General features: G+C 44.4%; 2 protein-coding genes across 2 annotated transcripts in view; one reads left to right on the top strand and one right to left on the bottom strand.

Moving 5' to 3' along the window:
* MGAT4B (alpha-1,3-mannosyl-glycoprotein 4-beta-N-acetylglucosaminyltransferase B) overlaps positions 1-15975 on the top strand; it is an 820251-nt gene that overhangs the window by 354580 nt on the left and 449696 nt on the right. The window lies entirely within an intron of this gene.
* Positions 5207-12956, bottom strand: LOC143964521 (endogenous retrovirus group V member 2 Env polyprotein-like). The gene is made up of 2 exons (XM_077474299.1): positions 12457-12956; positions 5207-7029 (listed from the first exon to the last, which is right to left on the bottom strand). The coding sequence occupies exon 2, from the start codon at positions 6840-6842 to the stop codon at positions 5565-5567; it is 1278 nt and encodes a 425-aa protein (XP_077330425.1). The 5' UTR covers positions 6843-7029; positions 12457-12956; the 3' UTR covers positions 5207-5564.

Below are 15975 nucleotides of genomic sequence, written 5' to 3'. Positions count from 1 at the left end.
GGCCCCTGCACTGAGAAACGAGCCATCGAACATTGCAGATCTCTCGGTTCTCTTGGCTCCCCAAGCAGAGTGCTGCTGACTGTCAATCAGCAGCTCTCCTGCTCTGCTCCTCCACGCTCATTGGAGCGCTAAGCTGTGGAAGGGCGGGGAGCGACCATCTCAGCGGCTCGCTGAGAGGCTGAGACAGCCATCAGTCCAGGCACCTGGTGGATTCAGACTTTCAGAGTTGGGATGACGCGGTGCCTGGACTGATCTGTGTGACGTCAGCAGAGAGCGGACTTCAGACCACAACACTGCTGAAAATGGGTCACAGGAGTACAAAACGGATTGCATTCCTGTGACCCATAGGAGAAGCCCAGCCAAACAAGCTTAGGCTGCACCTATCCTTTAATTTACAGCAGTGACATCTAATTTCATGGTTATTTAAGGCTCGTTAACTACTTGCTGACTGCTGGATGTACAATAACATCCTGGCTGCAAGCTCAGCTGCAGCCATGAGCTTCGTGTCATATTGTACACGTGGCAATCTGCTGCAGTAAATGATCGGGGCGGCTCTACAGCCACCAAATCACTTTTACTTTAGGCTGGGTTCACACTACAGCGATGCGGGAACGCTGCGAATCCGCTGCGGGTTCCCGCATCGCATGCCTCCCGGTGGAAGTTCACACTGCCCTATGCGAACTGCTGGGAGTGTCAGTGAAACGTTAATGACACCCCCAGATCAGTTCGCATATCGCAGTGCGATCTGCAAACTGCGGACCGAAAAAAAGGGTCCTGTGCGAGTTTCGGCCGGATACAATGTGAATTCAGCCATACTATCTGTATGGCTGAACTCGCATCGCACAGAGATCGGATGTGATTTGCACTGCAGTGCGGTGCTAATCACATCCGATCTGGTCACCGCAGCAGTGTGAACCCAGCCTTAGTGAGAAAGATGCATGATCTGAAGCACACAATCTGTACTTGATAATCTGCATTGGGGGACAGGGGAAACATTAGGGGTTTAATAGATCCTTGATGTCACCATAAAGAGACATCCATAAAAGGCTCCATAAAAAACTGTCACCTGACATAGGGGGCTTGTTAGCCCCCTTGTGATTGCAATAAAGTTAAATTTTGAAAAGAAAAAAGTGTAAAAAAAAAAAGTAATACTTTTTTTTTTTATAATTTTTTTTTTATAAAATTGTTTTTTTAATAAAATAAAAATATATACTTTTTTAAATGTAAAAAGCACCCCTATCCCCCATGCGTACACGCAAATGCAGGCCCTGAACATTTATGTAAACAGCAATCGCACCACATATGTGATATAACGCTGTGAACATCAGGTGAAAGCAATAATTCTAGGACCATCATTCACGATTAACGTTATAGTGATAAGCTGTAAAGACTTTAAAAATGGCATCTATGAAAAATTTAGGGTCTGTGCTTTGTCGCCATTTCACAAACATATGCTATTTTTAGTCTTGCCTTTTTTATTTATTTATTTATTTATTTTTTAAGGGTAGCTCTATTGTTTTCAAAGGAACAAGCATAGTGCAAACATAAAGAGACAATGCTCACCCAGAAACGACGAGTAATATAAGCTCAAAATCAAATCGTCCATTCAATATATCTGTAGTTTATATGGAAAGATCATATACGTAATAAAAACATAATTATGCATAGCGTACTTAGAGAATATAAAGGTCAGAGAGTTGGGCACAATCACAAAAGTATCCATAAGTCGTAAATTTAAAAAATAAACGGAACATTTAGTTGAAATAATCCTAGTAAAACAAAAGTTTCATGACTATGATCTCACCTAGACTTGGAGACTTTAGATAATACCGTTTTTGAGTCTACCCAGATGGACCAGATTTTGTGGAATTTCCTAGGACAACCCCTGGCTTTGTAGGTCATTTTCTAAGTGGGATGGCCTGGTTTACTAAGTTAATCCAAGAAGTTACAGTGGGTGGGGCCTGTGATTTCCATTGCATTGTTATAGATTTCTTGGGGTAAAAAAGAACTAAGCGCAAAAATGCTATCGTCATCTATATAGCCTAAGAGACATCGTAGCCTGTTACAAATATTAGGCTGCTGCATAAGTGAGCTAATAAAGGCTGTAACTTCTGACCAAAAGGCTCTAATAGGTGTGCTTTCCCAAACCATATGAAAGAACGTGTCATCTGCAGCTGAGCCCTTGGAGCAAGCAGCGGAGACCAACTTACCAAGGGGGAAAAGAGGGCATGGGGTGTAATATGAGCTCTAAATAAAATTTAGTCTGTATAACCTTATCCCTGGATGAGATGACCATGGGAACTTGTAAAAGGAGGATTTACTGCCACCATTCCCCCATGAGCTCATCCAGTGAGTTTCTGTACTTTGCAGACGGTCAGTTTTGGAGTAAGTAAAAAGGAATAATATGTGGAAGTAACGTAAGTTTAGAATGTGTTGGGTCACAAAACAGCTTTTGCAGAGAGGAAAGGGTTGCATAGAAACATTAGTCAAGCCAAACTGAGTCTCTGCCGTGTGTCTTAATTGCAAATATCGTAAATAGGCCGGAGAGGGAAGTTCACGGTCCATTTGAAACTCCGAAAAGGGCCGAAACACAGCAAGTGAGTATAATTGTGAAATACGTTTCACCCCATGTCTAACCCAGAAAAATCCATCTGTTCGATGATAGAACTCGCGTTAAAGTGGATTGTGTCAGAGAGGGGCATTGGGGCACACAACACCCTCTCCCAAAGCATTTCACTTAGAAAGTTGAAAAATACGCAGTGTCATAGCTAATATACCGGTACTCGCCTTACCCATAGTAGACTGTCTGTAAATCTAATTCTGCAGGAAATCATAACATGCAAAGATAGTTGCTTCCAGGCCATAGCAGCTTTATCAACTTCAGGATAAAACCACCAATGGGCATGGGCGGATTGAGAAACAATATAATAGGTTTAAAAAATAGTAAAGGTGTGGCGCTTACATAAAAGTCTATATAACATACAACCAGTATTGTGTAATTAAGTGAATGCATCAGTCCAATGTGACATATTCCCAACACCAATGTTTCTTCAAAAGTATGAATGCACACTCACCAGAGATGTTTGACCCCTTTTTACAAGTAGGTCAAAAAGTACTTTTGCCCTCAGAGGTTGAAATTCCCCTGGGACCCCAATATCCTTCTCTGATTTTAGTGATAATCATTCATGAGATGTCCTGAAGATACCATACTTGGTGAAAGTACATCAAAGCGTGGGTCTGTCACTTCCAGGTCCCGTGTGACATCACACTCAGCGGAATTGTTACCTTCCCATACACGCCGTATATGTGTCGGTCACAGGCACCGTTACATGTGACTGTAACTTGTATACAGTTATGCTCATAAGATTACATACCCTGGCAAAATGTATGATTTCTTGGCCATTTTTCAGAGACTATGGATGATAACACAAAAACTTTTCTTTCACTCATGGTTAGTGTTTGGCTGAAGCCATTTATTATCAATCAACTGTTTTTACTCTTTTTAAATCATAATGGCAACATAAACTAGCCAAATGACCCTGATTTTTTAAAAAGTTTACATACCCCAGTTCTTAATACCGTGTATTTAATATCATTGACAGCTTGAAGTCTTTTGTGGTATTTGTGGATGAGACTCTTTATCTTCTCAGATGGTAAAACTGCCCATTCTTCTTGGAAAAAAGACTCCAGTTCCTGTAAGTTCTTGGCCTGTCTTGCAAGAACTGCACGTTTGAGATCTCCCCAGAGTGGCTCAATGATATTCAGGTCAGGAGACTGAGATGGCCACTCCAGAACTTTCATTTTATTCTGCTGTAGCCAGTGACAAGTTAACTTGGCCTTGTGTTTTGGATCATTGCCTGTTGGAATGTCCAAGTATGTCCCATGCACAACTTCCTGGCTGATGAATGCAAACGTTCCTCCAGTATTCTTTGATAACATACTGCATTTAACTTGCCAACAATTTTGACCAAATTTCCTGTGCCTTTGTAGTTCACACATCCCCAAAACATCAGTGATCCACCTCCGGACCTTTCGTTCATAGGCCTTTTGACTTCTCTCCAAATGTAGCATTTATGGTTGTGACCAAAAAGCAAAACTTTGGTCTCATCACGCTGTTATGACTGATTTCTGATTGGGACTCTAAAACAAAGTTAATACTGCAGCTGCAGGAACAGATTCACAGGACTCAATCACTGTGTTTAAAATGTCCGTTCAGTGTCAAAATTTATTATTACCGTATATACTCGAGTATAGGCCGACCCGAATATAAGCCGAGGCCCCCAATTTACCCCCAAAAAAACTGGCAAACTTATTGACTCGTGTATAAGCCGAGGGTGAGACATGCCTGTCCATCCCTGTGTGTGTGTCCGTCCATCCCTGTGTGTCCGTCCATCCCTGTGTGTCCGTCCATCCCTGTGTGTCCGTCCATCCATCCCTGTGTGTGTGTGTGTCCATCCATCCATCCATCCCTGTGTGTGTGTGTCTCCATCCATCCATCCATCCATCCCTGTGTGTGTGTGTCTCCATCCATCCATCCCTGTGTGTGTGTGTCTCCATCCATCCATCCATCCCTGTGTGTGTGTGTCTCCATCCGTGTGTGTGTGTGTGTGTGTGTGTGTGTGTGTGTGTGTGTGTGTGTGTGTGTGTGTCCAGCCTACCTGTGTCCCGAGCCTTTGTCCCGAGCCTCCGTCCCGTGCCTTGCCTCCTTGCCTCCGTCCCGTGCCGTGCCTTGCCGCCGTGCCTTGCCTCCGTCCCGTCCCGTCCCGTGCCGTGCCTTGCCTTGCCTCCGTCCCGTGCCCTCTTCGTCGGCGCCTCGGCGGCCATTGTAAAATTCAAAAGCTGCGCCGCCGCCTTCGCCTGTGATAGGCGGAACACTGAATTTCCCAGCAGCCTGTGTTCCGCCTATCACGGACATCGTATCATCCTCGTCCGTAGTACGAGGATGATACGATGTCCGTGATAGGCGGAACACAGGCTGCTGGGAAATTCAGTGTTCCGCCTATCACAGGCGAAGGCGGAGCCGGAGGCGCGGCTTTTGAATTATAGAATGGCCGCTGTCTGTCTGCTCGACACGCTGATCGAGCGGGCAGACAGCGATGACTCGAGTATAAGCCGAGGGGGGCACTTTCAGCCTCAAAAAAGAGGCTGAAAATCTCGGCTTATACTCGAGTATATACGGTACATGTTATTTTATACATAGATAAGAAAGGGGTGGTGTGAGATGTTATTAAAAACTAACAAATAGAAATATGTTATTAAGAGCTAAACAAATAGAAATATATTATTAAAAGCTAGCGAATAGAACAATTGCAAAAGTAAAACAGTGAGAAGGGAGGGGGGAGTAGAGAGTGTTTAGTAGGAGAGGTTTCTGTGTGTTAGGTGAAGGTTACAGAACACTAAAGCAAAGGAGGACAAAATGGAGTCTCTTGTGCTTAAATGAACAGTACAGTGAATGTCCATGTCATTTCCCTCCTTTTGTTTATTTGACACCATTCTTCTCCGCGTTACATTCAGCCGATTGCTGGTAACTCCTGTTACATTGGCGCAGAGAGACGGCGTCCTGTTCAGCTCTCTCCTAACTTTCTCACAATAATGGGTTCATCAGGGCTGGTGGACCATTTGTCGGTACAGCGGGTAGTCACACGGAGGCACAGCCTGATGAGGAAGTAAATGACAAATATGAGAAATAGGAACATCGCAATGTAAGCGCCTAGTTTCTGTAACCATGTTGCTATACCATATAAAAAGTCACCAAAACCTCCTAAAGCCTTAAAGGGGTTCCATCCATCTTTAGCAATATCTCTGGCCTTATTCTGTAGTTCTCTTATCTTAGCAAGATGTCCTTTTATAATGTCCTCATTATCAGAAATGTATATACAACAGTCGGTGCGAAATAACTTACACATCCCACCTTGAGCTGCAGTGAGAAAATTCAGCGTTAATCTGTGCTCTAATACTACTTTTTTAATCTGAGCCATTTCTTCACTTAATAAACCTATATCAGTGGTAGTAAGGTTAATAATCTCATCTACAATTCTAGTGTAATTATTTATTCTTTTCATTGCTTCAATTCCCCATCCTGTCCAGGAAGGGAACCATGACCATGCCATGTCGCCTTCAGTGAACAGCTCTCTTTTGAACACTAAAGGGTATTCTGGACTTTGATCTGCTCGCACTGTATCTTTGCGAACAGCCAAAGCAGGTGCTAACTTCCCAATATAACATGTACCTGTAACATTAGCAGGAAGCCAGGCGTAAGCTTTATTTCCACATATATAATATAACCCTCTACGTATGGACGGTATGCCTGCGCCTAAGAAACTGGAAGCAATAACATGGAATCTCAGGTAACCGATATTTTCACATATTGGGAACTGTGAACAATTTGTACTATAAAGGGTTCTATTTAGTTCTGGATCTGGGATATAATAATATTGACCATGGTTTCCTCCATAAACTGTAATCTTTGCCCTGGTGCAATCTGAATTGCCCAACCGTGTACATTTAGTGTTAAACGGGCATGTAATGTTTAAACAAATCTGTGGAGTGTCTATCTGTTTCGAAACCATCAAAGTTACTGATCTGTGCTCATTAGCTGTGGAGACGATGTATGAGCCATTTATTCTGGTCCTGTTTAGATCAGTGAATTTGAGAGGCATTGCTATCATGGGTATTGTTCCTGTTTGGGGATGTAAGTGAGAACACACCCAGCAGTCACTAGCGTTGCTATGGGTTGCATACAATTTTAACATTTGTATGAAAGGGTTATGTTTCCATGTCTCAGTTCTCACAAACAACAAAAAGAAAAAGAACAACATCATCATTTTTTCAAAGGATATCATCACTTCAGGATTTTCTTGCAGTGACTGGCGTGAATCCAGGAGGGCTTTCCTTCCAACTTGACTGCGGAACCGGTTGTCAAAAGCACCAAATGTGGTCCGTCAAATTTTGGTTCTAGCGGCTTTCTGACGTGTCGCTTGACCACCACCCAGTCACCTGGTTGGATTCTGTGAATACCTGAAACAGAATCTGGGTCGGGGATAGATTTATAAACACCTTCATGTATTTTATTCAAAGTTCTTTGCAAAATCTGAACATATTCTAACAGACTAGAGTGAGAAGCCTGCAACTGTTGGGGAAAATATAGCCCTGTTTTGGGTGGCCCTCCAAATAAAATCTCATAGGGGGACAGCCCATGTGGTTGTTTAGGGGTAGTTCGTACAGAATATAGGGCTAATGGCAAAGCTTCCACCCATACTTTTCCTGTATCTGCTTTAATTTTTGCACATCTGTTTTTCAAAATTCCATTAATTCTCTCAACTTTGCCACTACTTTGTGGATGATAAGGTGTATGGAAAGCTTGCTGTATGTGAAGGGCTTCCATTACCTCTTTCATTACTTCCCCAGTAAAATGGGTTCCTCTGTCACTCTCAATCGTTTCAGGAACTCCATATCTACAAACTACTTCATTCAAAATTTTCTTTGCTGTTGTTTTTGCATTTGCTTTGGCTACCGGCCAGCACTCTGGCCAGCTTGAAAACATGTCAATACAAACTAAAGCGAACTCATAGGTGCCTATTCTGGGCATCTGAATGTAGTCTATTTGAATTCTTTGGAAAGGGAAATCTGGCCTAGGAGAATGCTTTTGGGGAACATGGACAGGCCTCCCTGCATTGTACAGAGCACAAGTGAGACATGAAGCACAAAACCTGGCTGCAAATGCACTAAATCCAGGTGCTATCCAATAGCAGTCAGTAAGTGCCACCATCGCGCCCTTAGCAAGATGACTGACGCCATGTGCCAGTTGTGCTAAAACTGGGTACAAACTCCTGGGTAGACACCACCTGTTGTCAGCGCTCCACAGGCCCTGCTGATTTTGGGTAGCATTACATTTGTTCCACTTATCCTTCTCTTCATCAGGGGCCTGGTTCTGCAACTGAATTAGAGTTTCTACATCCCACTGCTCTTGATGAGGGGAATCTGTCCCCGCTACCTGGGCGACCCCTACAGTGGGTGTGACTCCCAATGCCATAAGGGCAGCATCCTTTGCCGCTTGGTCCGCTAAAGCGTTTCCTCTGGCTGTCATGTCATTTCCCCTTGCATGCCCTTTTACCTTCAAGATGGCAACTTCTGCTGGTCTCTGAAAGGCCTCAAATAGCCGCTCTATGAGTTTTGCATGTCTCACTGGCTTCCCTGCACTAGTCAGGAAATTCCGTGCTTTCCAAATAGGCCCAAAATCGTGAGCGATTCCAAACGCATATCTGCTGTCAGTGTAAATGTTTCCCCTTTGATTCTCTAGGAGATGACATGCTTTGACTACAGCACACAACTCCGCTTCCTGTGCTGACATCTGGGGTGCCAATGCCTCCTGGTGTAAAATGGTGTCTGTAGTAGTTACAGCAAAACCTGTGTGTGGCTGACCATCATCGGTGTAAAATCTGGAACCATCTACAAATTATGTGTGTCACAATCTGATAAAGGCTCATCTTTTGCTGGTGTGACAGAGGCCCTTTCTACCTCCATCAGAGCCATACAATCATGAGAAAAACTCTCTGATTCTACATCAGTACCATTTGTTGCATCTTCCTCATCAATTATAGGAAGAAGAGTAGCCGGATTTAAAGTAACACACCGTTTGATTGTTAAATTCGATGGAGCAAAAAGAGCAGACTGGTACTTGTCAAATCTACTGGCAGACACATGTCTGGTATTTACTTGATTCATGATTTCCTGTACTGCATGTGGCACATACAGGATCAGAGCAGAATCTAGTACAAGCTCAGTTACTTTGTCTAGCAGCAAAATGCAGGCTGCTATGGCTCGCATACAACTGGGGGAGCCTTTAATGACAGGGTCTAATGAGGCTGATACATACATCACAGGCCTCTGTTTGTCTCCATGTAGCTGGGTGAGTACACCTGCAGCAAATCCATTGACTTCATGACAGAACAACGAGAAAGTCTTATTATAGTCAGGAAGTCCAATGGCGGGAGCTTCAGACAAAATTTTAATAAGCTCCTTCATCTGCAATTCATTTTCCCATGTGAGGTCGAAAGGGTTTCTAGTGGTAGCCTCATATAGAGGAGCCATAAGTTCTGATGCATTTGGAATCCAGTCCCTACAATATCCCACTAACCCCAGGAAGGCACGTAGTTGCCGTACATTTCTTGGCTTTTCAAATTTTTGTAGAGTTTTAACTCTATCTGGGGTTAGGTGACGGATTCCATGTGAAATGCAGTGACCCAGGAAGATCACTTTCTCTTGGCAGTATTGTAGCTTATCTTTGCTAACTTTGTTGTTACTGTTATAGAGAAACATGAGAAGGCTTACGGTTTCTCTGCTACAAATGTCTTTTGTATCAGAACAAATAAGCAAATCGTCTATGTACTGAAGCAAGACTGTGTTTGGGTGTGAGGGGGACCATTGGTCCAATACCTGCTTTAACGCAGTATTATATTCAGAGGGGCTACTCACACAGCCTTGGGGCAATCTTGTCCATGCTAATTTTTGGGCGTCATTGGTAAAAGAAAAGATATGCCAGCAATCTGGGTGCAGAGGCACCGAAAAGAAAGCATTTGCAAGATCAATCACTGTAAAGCAGGTGCTGGAGGCAGGTATTCCACTTAGTAAAGTGTGGGGATTGGGCACAATCGGGGTATCTGCCTCAATTATTTTGTTAATGGCTCTCAAATCATGCACCATGCGGTATGTCACCTGCCCACCCTTCTTGTCTGGCTTCTTTGCAATTGGGAACAGGGGTGTATTGACTTGGGACTTAATTGGTACAACAACCCCTGCGGCTTTCAGTTGAGTGATTTGATCCTTTATCCCCTCAATCTGAGCAATACTCAGTGGGTACTGTTTAATCTGTGGGAGATGGGCTCCTGGTTTAATTTTTATCATGACTGGGGTGCAATCCAGCAGACCTACATCATATTTGCTGGTGGCCCATAATTCAGCAGGAATCACTTTCAATTCTGGTGGAAATGGCGGAGTGGAGTCTTGAATTAAAAATACTCCACACGCAGTATTTAAAACTTCTCCTGACAGACTACTGACCACTTGGACTCCTGTAGGAGTGTAGTCTATGTTTGCTAAAATTTGATTCAAAATGTCAGCTCCCAAAAGATTGGTAGGAACTGTGTCTGAAACTAACACTTTAGTGACAATTTCTGTTTGCTGTCCTAGCCTGAGTTTAAGTGGCTTGGACTCAACCAAATCAGTAGAGGTCCCGGTTAGGCCAACACCAGAGATAACATTTGTAGATAATAATCCTGGAGGGAAGTCCTCTATATTAAAAACACTTCGGCTTGCACCAGTATCTATTAAACAGGTTAATTCTGTTTCTCCTCCAGGATAGGGGAGTTCTCGTAAAAATACTTTTACTCTGGCCTCGGGACCATTGTCTCCCCTATTTAACATGATTGATACTGGCATGCCATTTTCCTATGCCTGATCCACTGCTTTTGGCAGAGAACTGGGATCAGCATGAGGTGCCTCTGAGCTCTTTTCCAGTCTACGGTCAGGAAGATGGCAGTATTTGGCTATGTGTCCTTCCCCATCACAATTGTAGCATATGATTGGTCCCCGATTGCCACGATTTCTGACATTGCCTTTACCTCTTCCTCTACCTCTCTGCTTCCCCACATACATAACCTTGGGTTTGCTGTCTTTTTGGTTAATCCTGTTTTCTATGGATAACAGGATAGGCAGGACGTCTCGAATAGACATATTGCCTGCCTCAGGCCTTGCTGTGAACAACTTTTCTTTCAACTGGGGTATTAAACCATCAAGAAACCTTTGTTTCACCAGTTGTGTAGATGGACTTGCAGTTTCTCCCGCCTTCTCTTCCTCTATTTTAATGCCTGCTTCCTCAGCCATATCACTTAACCTCCTCCAATAAGCCCCTGATGCCTCCTCTTTCCCTTGCTTGGCATTCATAAATTCAGCATGTCTGGTTTGTCCATATATTTGGGGCAATTTTTCCTTCAATTTCTCACAAACCTCCCGTCCACTAACCATCTTACCTAGATTTTTGATGTCTACACCACATTCTTTAAGTATATAACCAGACATGTTGCTTCCCACTGCTTTAATAAGAAGCTGATGAATGTCAGTAGCAGAAGCCTCATATGCTTCCTGTGCAGCGCTAAGTTTGTTTGCAAACCCAATTGGATTCTTTCTAGGGTCTCCCAATCCCTCTAATATGGATCTCATATCTTGGGGACTAAAAGGTACATGCCATTTAATTTGAGACTTACTGTCAACAGCATTACCTTCAAAAACTAATTGGGTTCTGACAGGATAAACTGCAACAGATTGATCTATGACCGGGGCAGAAGGGGCGGCATCTCCCTTCTTTCTCTCTTCATCTTGCTGCCACAATTTGGAAATTATGGTTTGCTCCGGAAGTTCAGACTCTATCTCTCTTTGTCTGGCCAAAGCCTTAAGTTCAGAGAGATCTAGTTTTGCATATGTGCCTTTGGATTTATGCCAATCATCTGTTTCTAAGATTCGAGCCAAATCCCTCATTGTAGGTTGATATGGGGCTGTTAAACCTCTGCTCTCTACTATATTGCCCAGCTCATCTTTTGTATGTTCCATGTAATCTAATTCTTTTGCTTTTGTGCGTGGACCCCTTAAAGCCAAACTGGCAGCCACATAAGGTGGGGGGTCCTCCTCTACAGAGTCTTCTGGCCAAACGTAGTAAATTTGGGCAGTACTTTTATTAAACATCTCCATCAAGCCAGTTTGATTTGCTACTTTAGCTTCTGTCTCCCATGTGCAAGCTATTCTCCACGTTCCTTCACTGCACAGTAGTGGGCCATAATCGTGCAGAAAAGTTTGCCATACTTGTAAATCAAAAGTCCCTTCAGATTTTAAAGGTTTAGCTGTTCCTTTTGTCCATTCTACCCATTTATCTAGGGGCTCAGTATAGGCGGAACCGTACCTTCGGTTCATATATTCTCTAGCGCTCATCTTGCGCTGGGCATTTTCTGAAGGCTTCTCTCCCTTCATTCTCTTACTTAAATTAATGCCCATAATGACTGGCCAGTCTTCTCTATCTGTGCCTATACACTCTTGCCTCTAAAACAAATAGTACAGCAAATCTGCAGATTTACAAGAAAAGTCTCCACTTATCTACGTGGATAGAAGGGGTTTATGACAATAGACAAAACACTCATTAAGAGACCCTCCTCGTCTCTTCTCTTCTCTGAGTTTTATCTGACCCTACCATGCGCCTCTGACCCAGGTCGCCCACAAGGAGTCAACGCAGGGAACTGCAGAGGATTCTCCCTATCCACACACAGTCCAGCCCTTGAAGGGGGACACAAACACATTCACACACACACGTTACCCAACCAGAAAGGTCCGAGAGTGGTCTGGTTTCCTTGAGAACCGACAGATAGGATACATAGGAAAGGCAGAAATATAGCAAGCTTAAGGACAGCTTACCTAGCCGGCATTTAGATGTCTGCGTTCCCGATGATCCAGATCAAAGCGCGGTTCCTTCTGGAAACTCTGCCAAGCTCCTGATATTCTGACTCGCCAAAACTGTTATGACTGATTTCTGATTGGGACTCTAAAACAAAGTTAATACTGCAGCTGCAGGAACAGATTCACAGGACTCAATCACTGTGTTTAAAATGTCCGTTCAGTGTCAAAATTTATTATTACATGTTATTTTATACATAGATAAGAAAGGGGTGGTGTGAGATGTTATTAAAAACTAACAAATAGAAATATGTTATTAAGAGCTAAACAAATAGAAATATATTATTAAAAGCTAGCGAATAGAACAATTGCAAAAGTAAAACAGTGAGAAGGGAGGGGGGAGTAGAGAGTGTTTAGTAGGAGAGGTTTCTGTGTGTTAGGTGAAGGTTACAGAACACTAAAGCAAAGGAGGACAAAATGGAGTCTCTTGTGCTTAAATGAACAGTACAGTGAATGTCCATGTCAACGCTAAATAACTTTGTGCCACTTTGTGTGACTTCTGTGCTGTTTGGCGTATTGTAAGTGGGATACTTTGTGGCATTTGCGTAGTAATGGCTTTCTTCTGGCGACTCGACCATGCAGCCCATTTTCTTCAAGCGCCTCCTTATTGTGCATCTTGAAACAGCCACACCACATGTTTCCAGAGAGTCCTGAAGTTATTTATGGGTTTTTCTCTGCATCCCAAACAATTTTCCTGGCAGTTGTGGCTGAAACTTTAGTTGGTCTACCCGACTAGTGATGGACGAACGTTTCGCCCGGCGGTCGTTTCGCGGCGAATTTCCGACTTTCGCCGTCCGCGGGTTCGAACGCCTTTTTCCGTCGTTCGCCCCGGCGGACTTACGTGTTTAATGTATACAAGAACTTTAACCTTTCGTGACACGTTTATCATGTGTTACAGGACAACCAATTGAGACATGACAGCTCATGGACACTTGGACATTCCCCCTAACCTATAAATACACCCGATCCGGTGGCCATTTTACATTCTTTCTTCTGTCACTGTAGGGAAAGGATCCTGTGTGGAGTAGGGACAGAGAAAACGCTAGCTATTTGGTACACAAAAGTTCTTTTCAGGACTGGTATAGGTGTTAGGTCAGCAGCCTGAGTTTCTTTTGTCAGTTTAGATAAAGGGACAGAGCGCTGTATGCTGCTATTTTAGGGACAGCTCAGCCAGATTAGTCTTTCTTCATCATCATCATCATCATCATCATTAGCTGTTACTATCAGGTCCACAAAAGAGCTATTCCAGCTAATCGTTCCAGCCTACTCTTTTTTGCCAATTTGTATAGGGACAGGCAGGAAGCAGTGTGTCAGGCAGTGAGGATAATTTTAAAGACTTGCTGTTACTATTAGTTCCACAAAGGTTCTTTTCAGGACTGGTATCAGTGGTACGGTAATAGGCTTGTACACGTATAATATTCTTTCTTCCAAATATAGAAAGAATATTATACTTGACTGCTGCCCTTCTGCTGCAGTCTGCTAATCATTCACAACTCACTTGTTCCACAAAGCTCTTTATCAGGACTGGTAACTTGGTCTGTCTAGGGTGCTACGGTACATAGGCTTGGGTGCGGTACAGTCTGCTGTTCTGTAAGGACCGCTATCGGTCCACAATACATAGGGTTGCCGTGCACTACTGCTGACCGCTGCCCTATACTGCAGCAGTCCTTCAGCGGTATAGGGACTGACGCACAGTCTGCTAAACACTAATACACAACCTGCTTGGTCCACAAAAGTTCTTATAAGGACTGGTAACTTGGTATAGGGTGCTACGGTACATAGGCCTGAGTGCGTTACAGTCTGCTGTTCTGTAAGGACCGCTATCGGTCCACAATACATAGGGTTGACGTGCACTACTGCTGACCGCTGCCCTATACTGCAGCAGTCCTTCAGCGGTATAGGGACTGACGCACAGTCTGCTAAACACTAACACACAACCTGCTTGGTCCACAAAAGTTTTTATAAGGACTGGTAACTTGGTATAGGGTGCTACGGTACATAGGCCTGAGTGCAGTACAGTCTGCTGTTCTGTAAGGACTGCTATCGGTCCACAATACATAGGGTTGCCGTGCACTACTGCTGACCGCTGCCCTATACTGCAGCAGTCCTTCAGCGGTATAGGGACTGACGCACAGTCTGCTAAACACTAATACACAACCTGCTTGGTCCACAAAAGTTCTTATAAGGACTGGTAACTTGGTATAGGGTGCTACGGTACATAGGCCTGAGTGCAGTACAGTCTGCTGTTCTGTAAGGACCGCTATCGGTCCACAATACATAGGGTTGCCGTGCACTACTGCTGACCGCTGCCCTATACTGCAGCAGTCCTTCATTGGTATAGGGACTGACGTACAGTCTGCTAATCACTAACACACAACCTGCTTGGTCCACAAAAGTTCTTATAAGGACTGGTAACTTGGTATAGGGTGCTACGGTACATAGGCCTGAGTGCGTTACAGTCTGCTGTTCTGTAAGGACCGCTATCGGTCCACAATACATAGGGTTGACGTGCACTACTGCTGACCGCTGCCCTATACTGCAGCAGTCCTTCAGCGGTATAGGGACTAAGAGTTTTGTCACAGGGTGATTTAAAAAATGACAGGCAGAGGAAGAGGCAGGCCCTTCCGCAGGGGTGGTAGGGGTAGGGCAGGAGCAACAGCCTTGAGCCAAAGTGGGAAGTTGCAGAAGGTGCGTTCAATTACTTTAAAGGACGCACCAGACTTGGTTGAGTGGCTCACTCAGCCTTATTCTTCTGCACCCTCCTCATCCTCTCGATCTGCACCCTCTTCTTCACTCTCTGCTATGTGCACCCCCAAAGACACTACCACCAACAACACCACCACCACCACATACCTTCCGCTTGAGTGCAAATGGGGGCCTTCATGCTCCAGTGTTTTAATAGGGACCCCCGTATAAAAAGCATGAGGGTCAAGGACCAGTACTGGGTGGCAACGTACTTAGATCCCCGGTACAAACACAAAATGGCGGAAATGTTACCGCCGTCGCAGAGGGCTGTCAGAATGCAGCACTTCCAGGCCTTGCTTCGAGAAATGCTGCATTCTGCTTTTGCGTGCGCTGGCAGAGGAGCAATTCCCACTCCCAGAGAAGGATTTGCGGGTACCAATCCAACAGCGCCTGCAAGAAGAGGCCGGTTTGAAGATGTGTTGGTGACTTCGGATATGAGGTCATTCTTTCAGCCGACCCATCGACAGGTGTCATCCGGATCCAGCATCAGGGAACGCCTAGACCGTCAGGTGTCCGACTACATTGGGTTAACGGCCGATGTGGACGCTCTGAGGAGTGATGAACCCCTAGACTACTGGGTGGGCAGGCTTGACCTCTGGCCAGAGCTTGCCCAATTTGCAATCGAACTGTTGGCTTGCCCCTCATCCAGTGTCCTGTCCGAAAGGACGTTCAGCGCAGCAGGGGGGATTGTGACCGATAAGCGTACTCGCCTAGCTCACGACAGTGTTAACTACC

This window comes from Lithobates pipiens, unplaced genomic scaffold, assembly GCF_037356315.1.
Source record: "Lithobates pipiens isolate NorthernLeopardFrog02 unplaced genomic scaffold, aLitPip1_a1.2 Scaffold_8, whole genome shotgun sequence".
NCBI lineage: Eukaryota > Metazoa > Chordata > Amphibia > Anura > Ranidae > Lithobates > Lithobates pipiens.
The sequence above is the reverse complement of the archived record's forward strand: the minus strand, read 5'-3'. Positions and strand labels throughout refer to the sequence as shown.

Excerpts from the sequence above, each read along its gene's own strand:
- LOC143964521 (XM_077474299.1), bottom strand. The coding sequence starts at position 6,842 with ATGATATCCTTTGAAAAAATGATGATGTTGTTCTTTTTCTTTTTGTTG.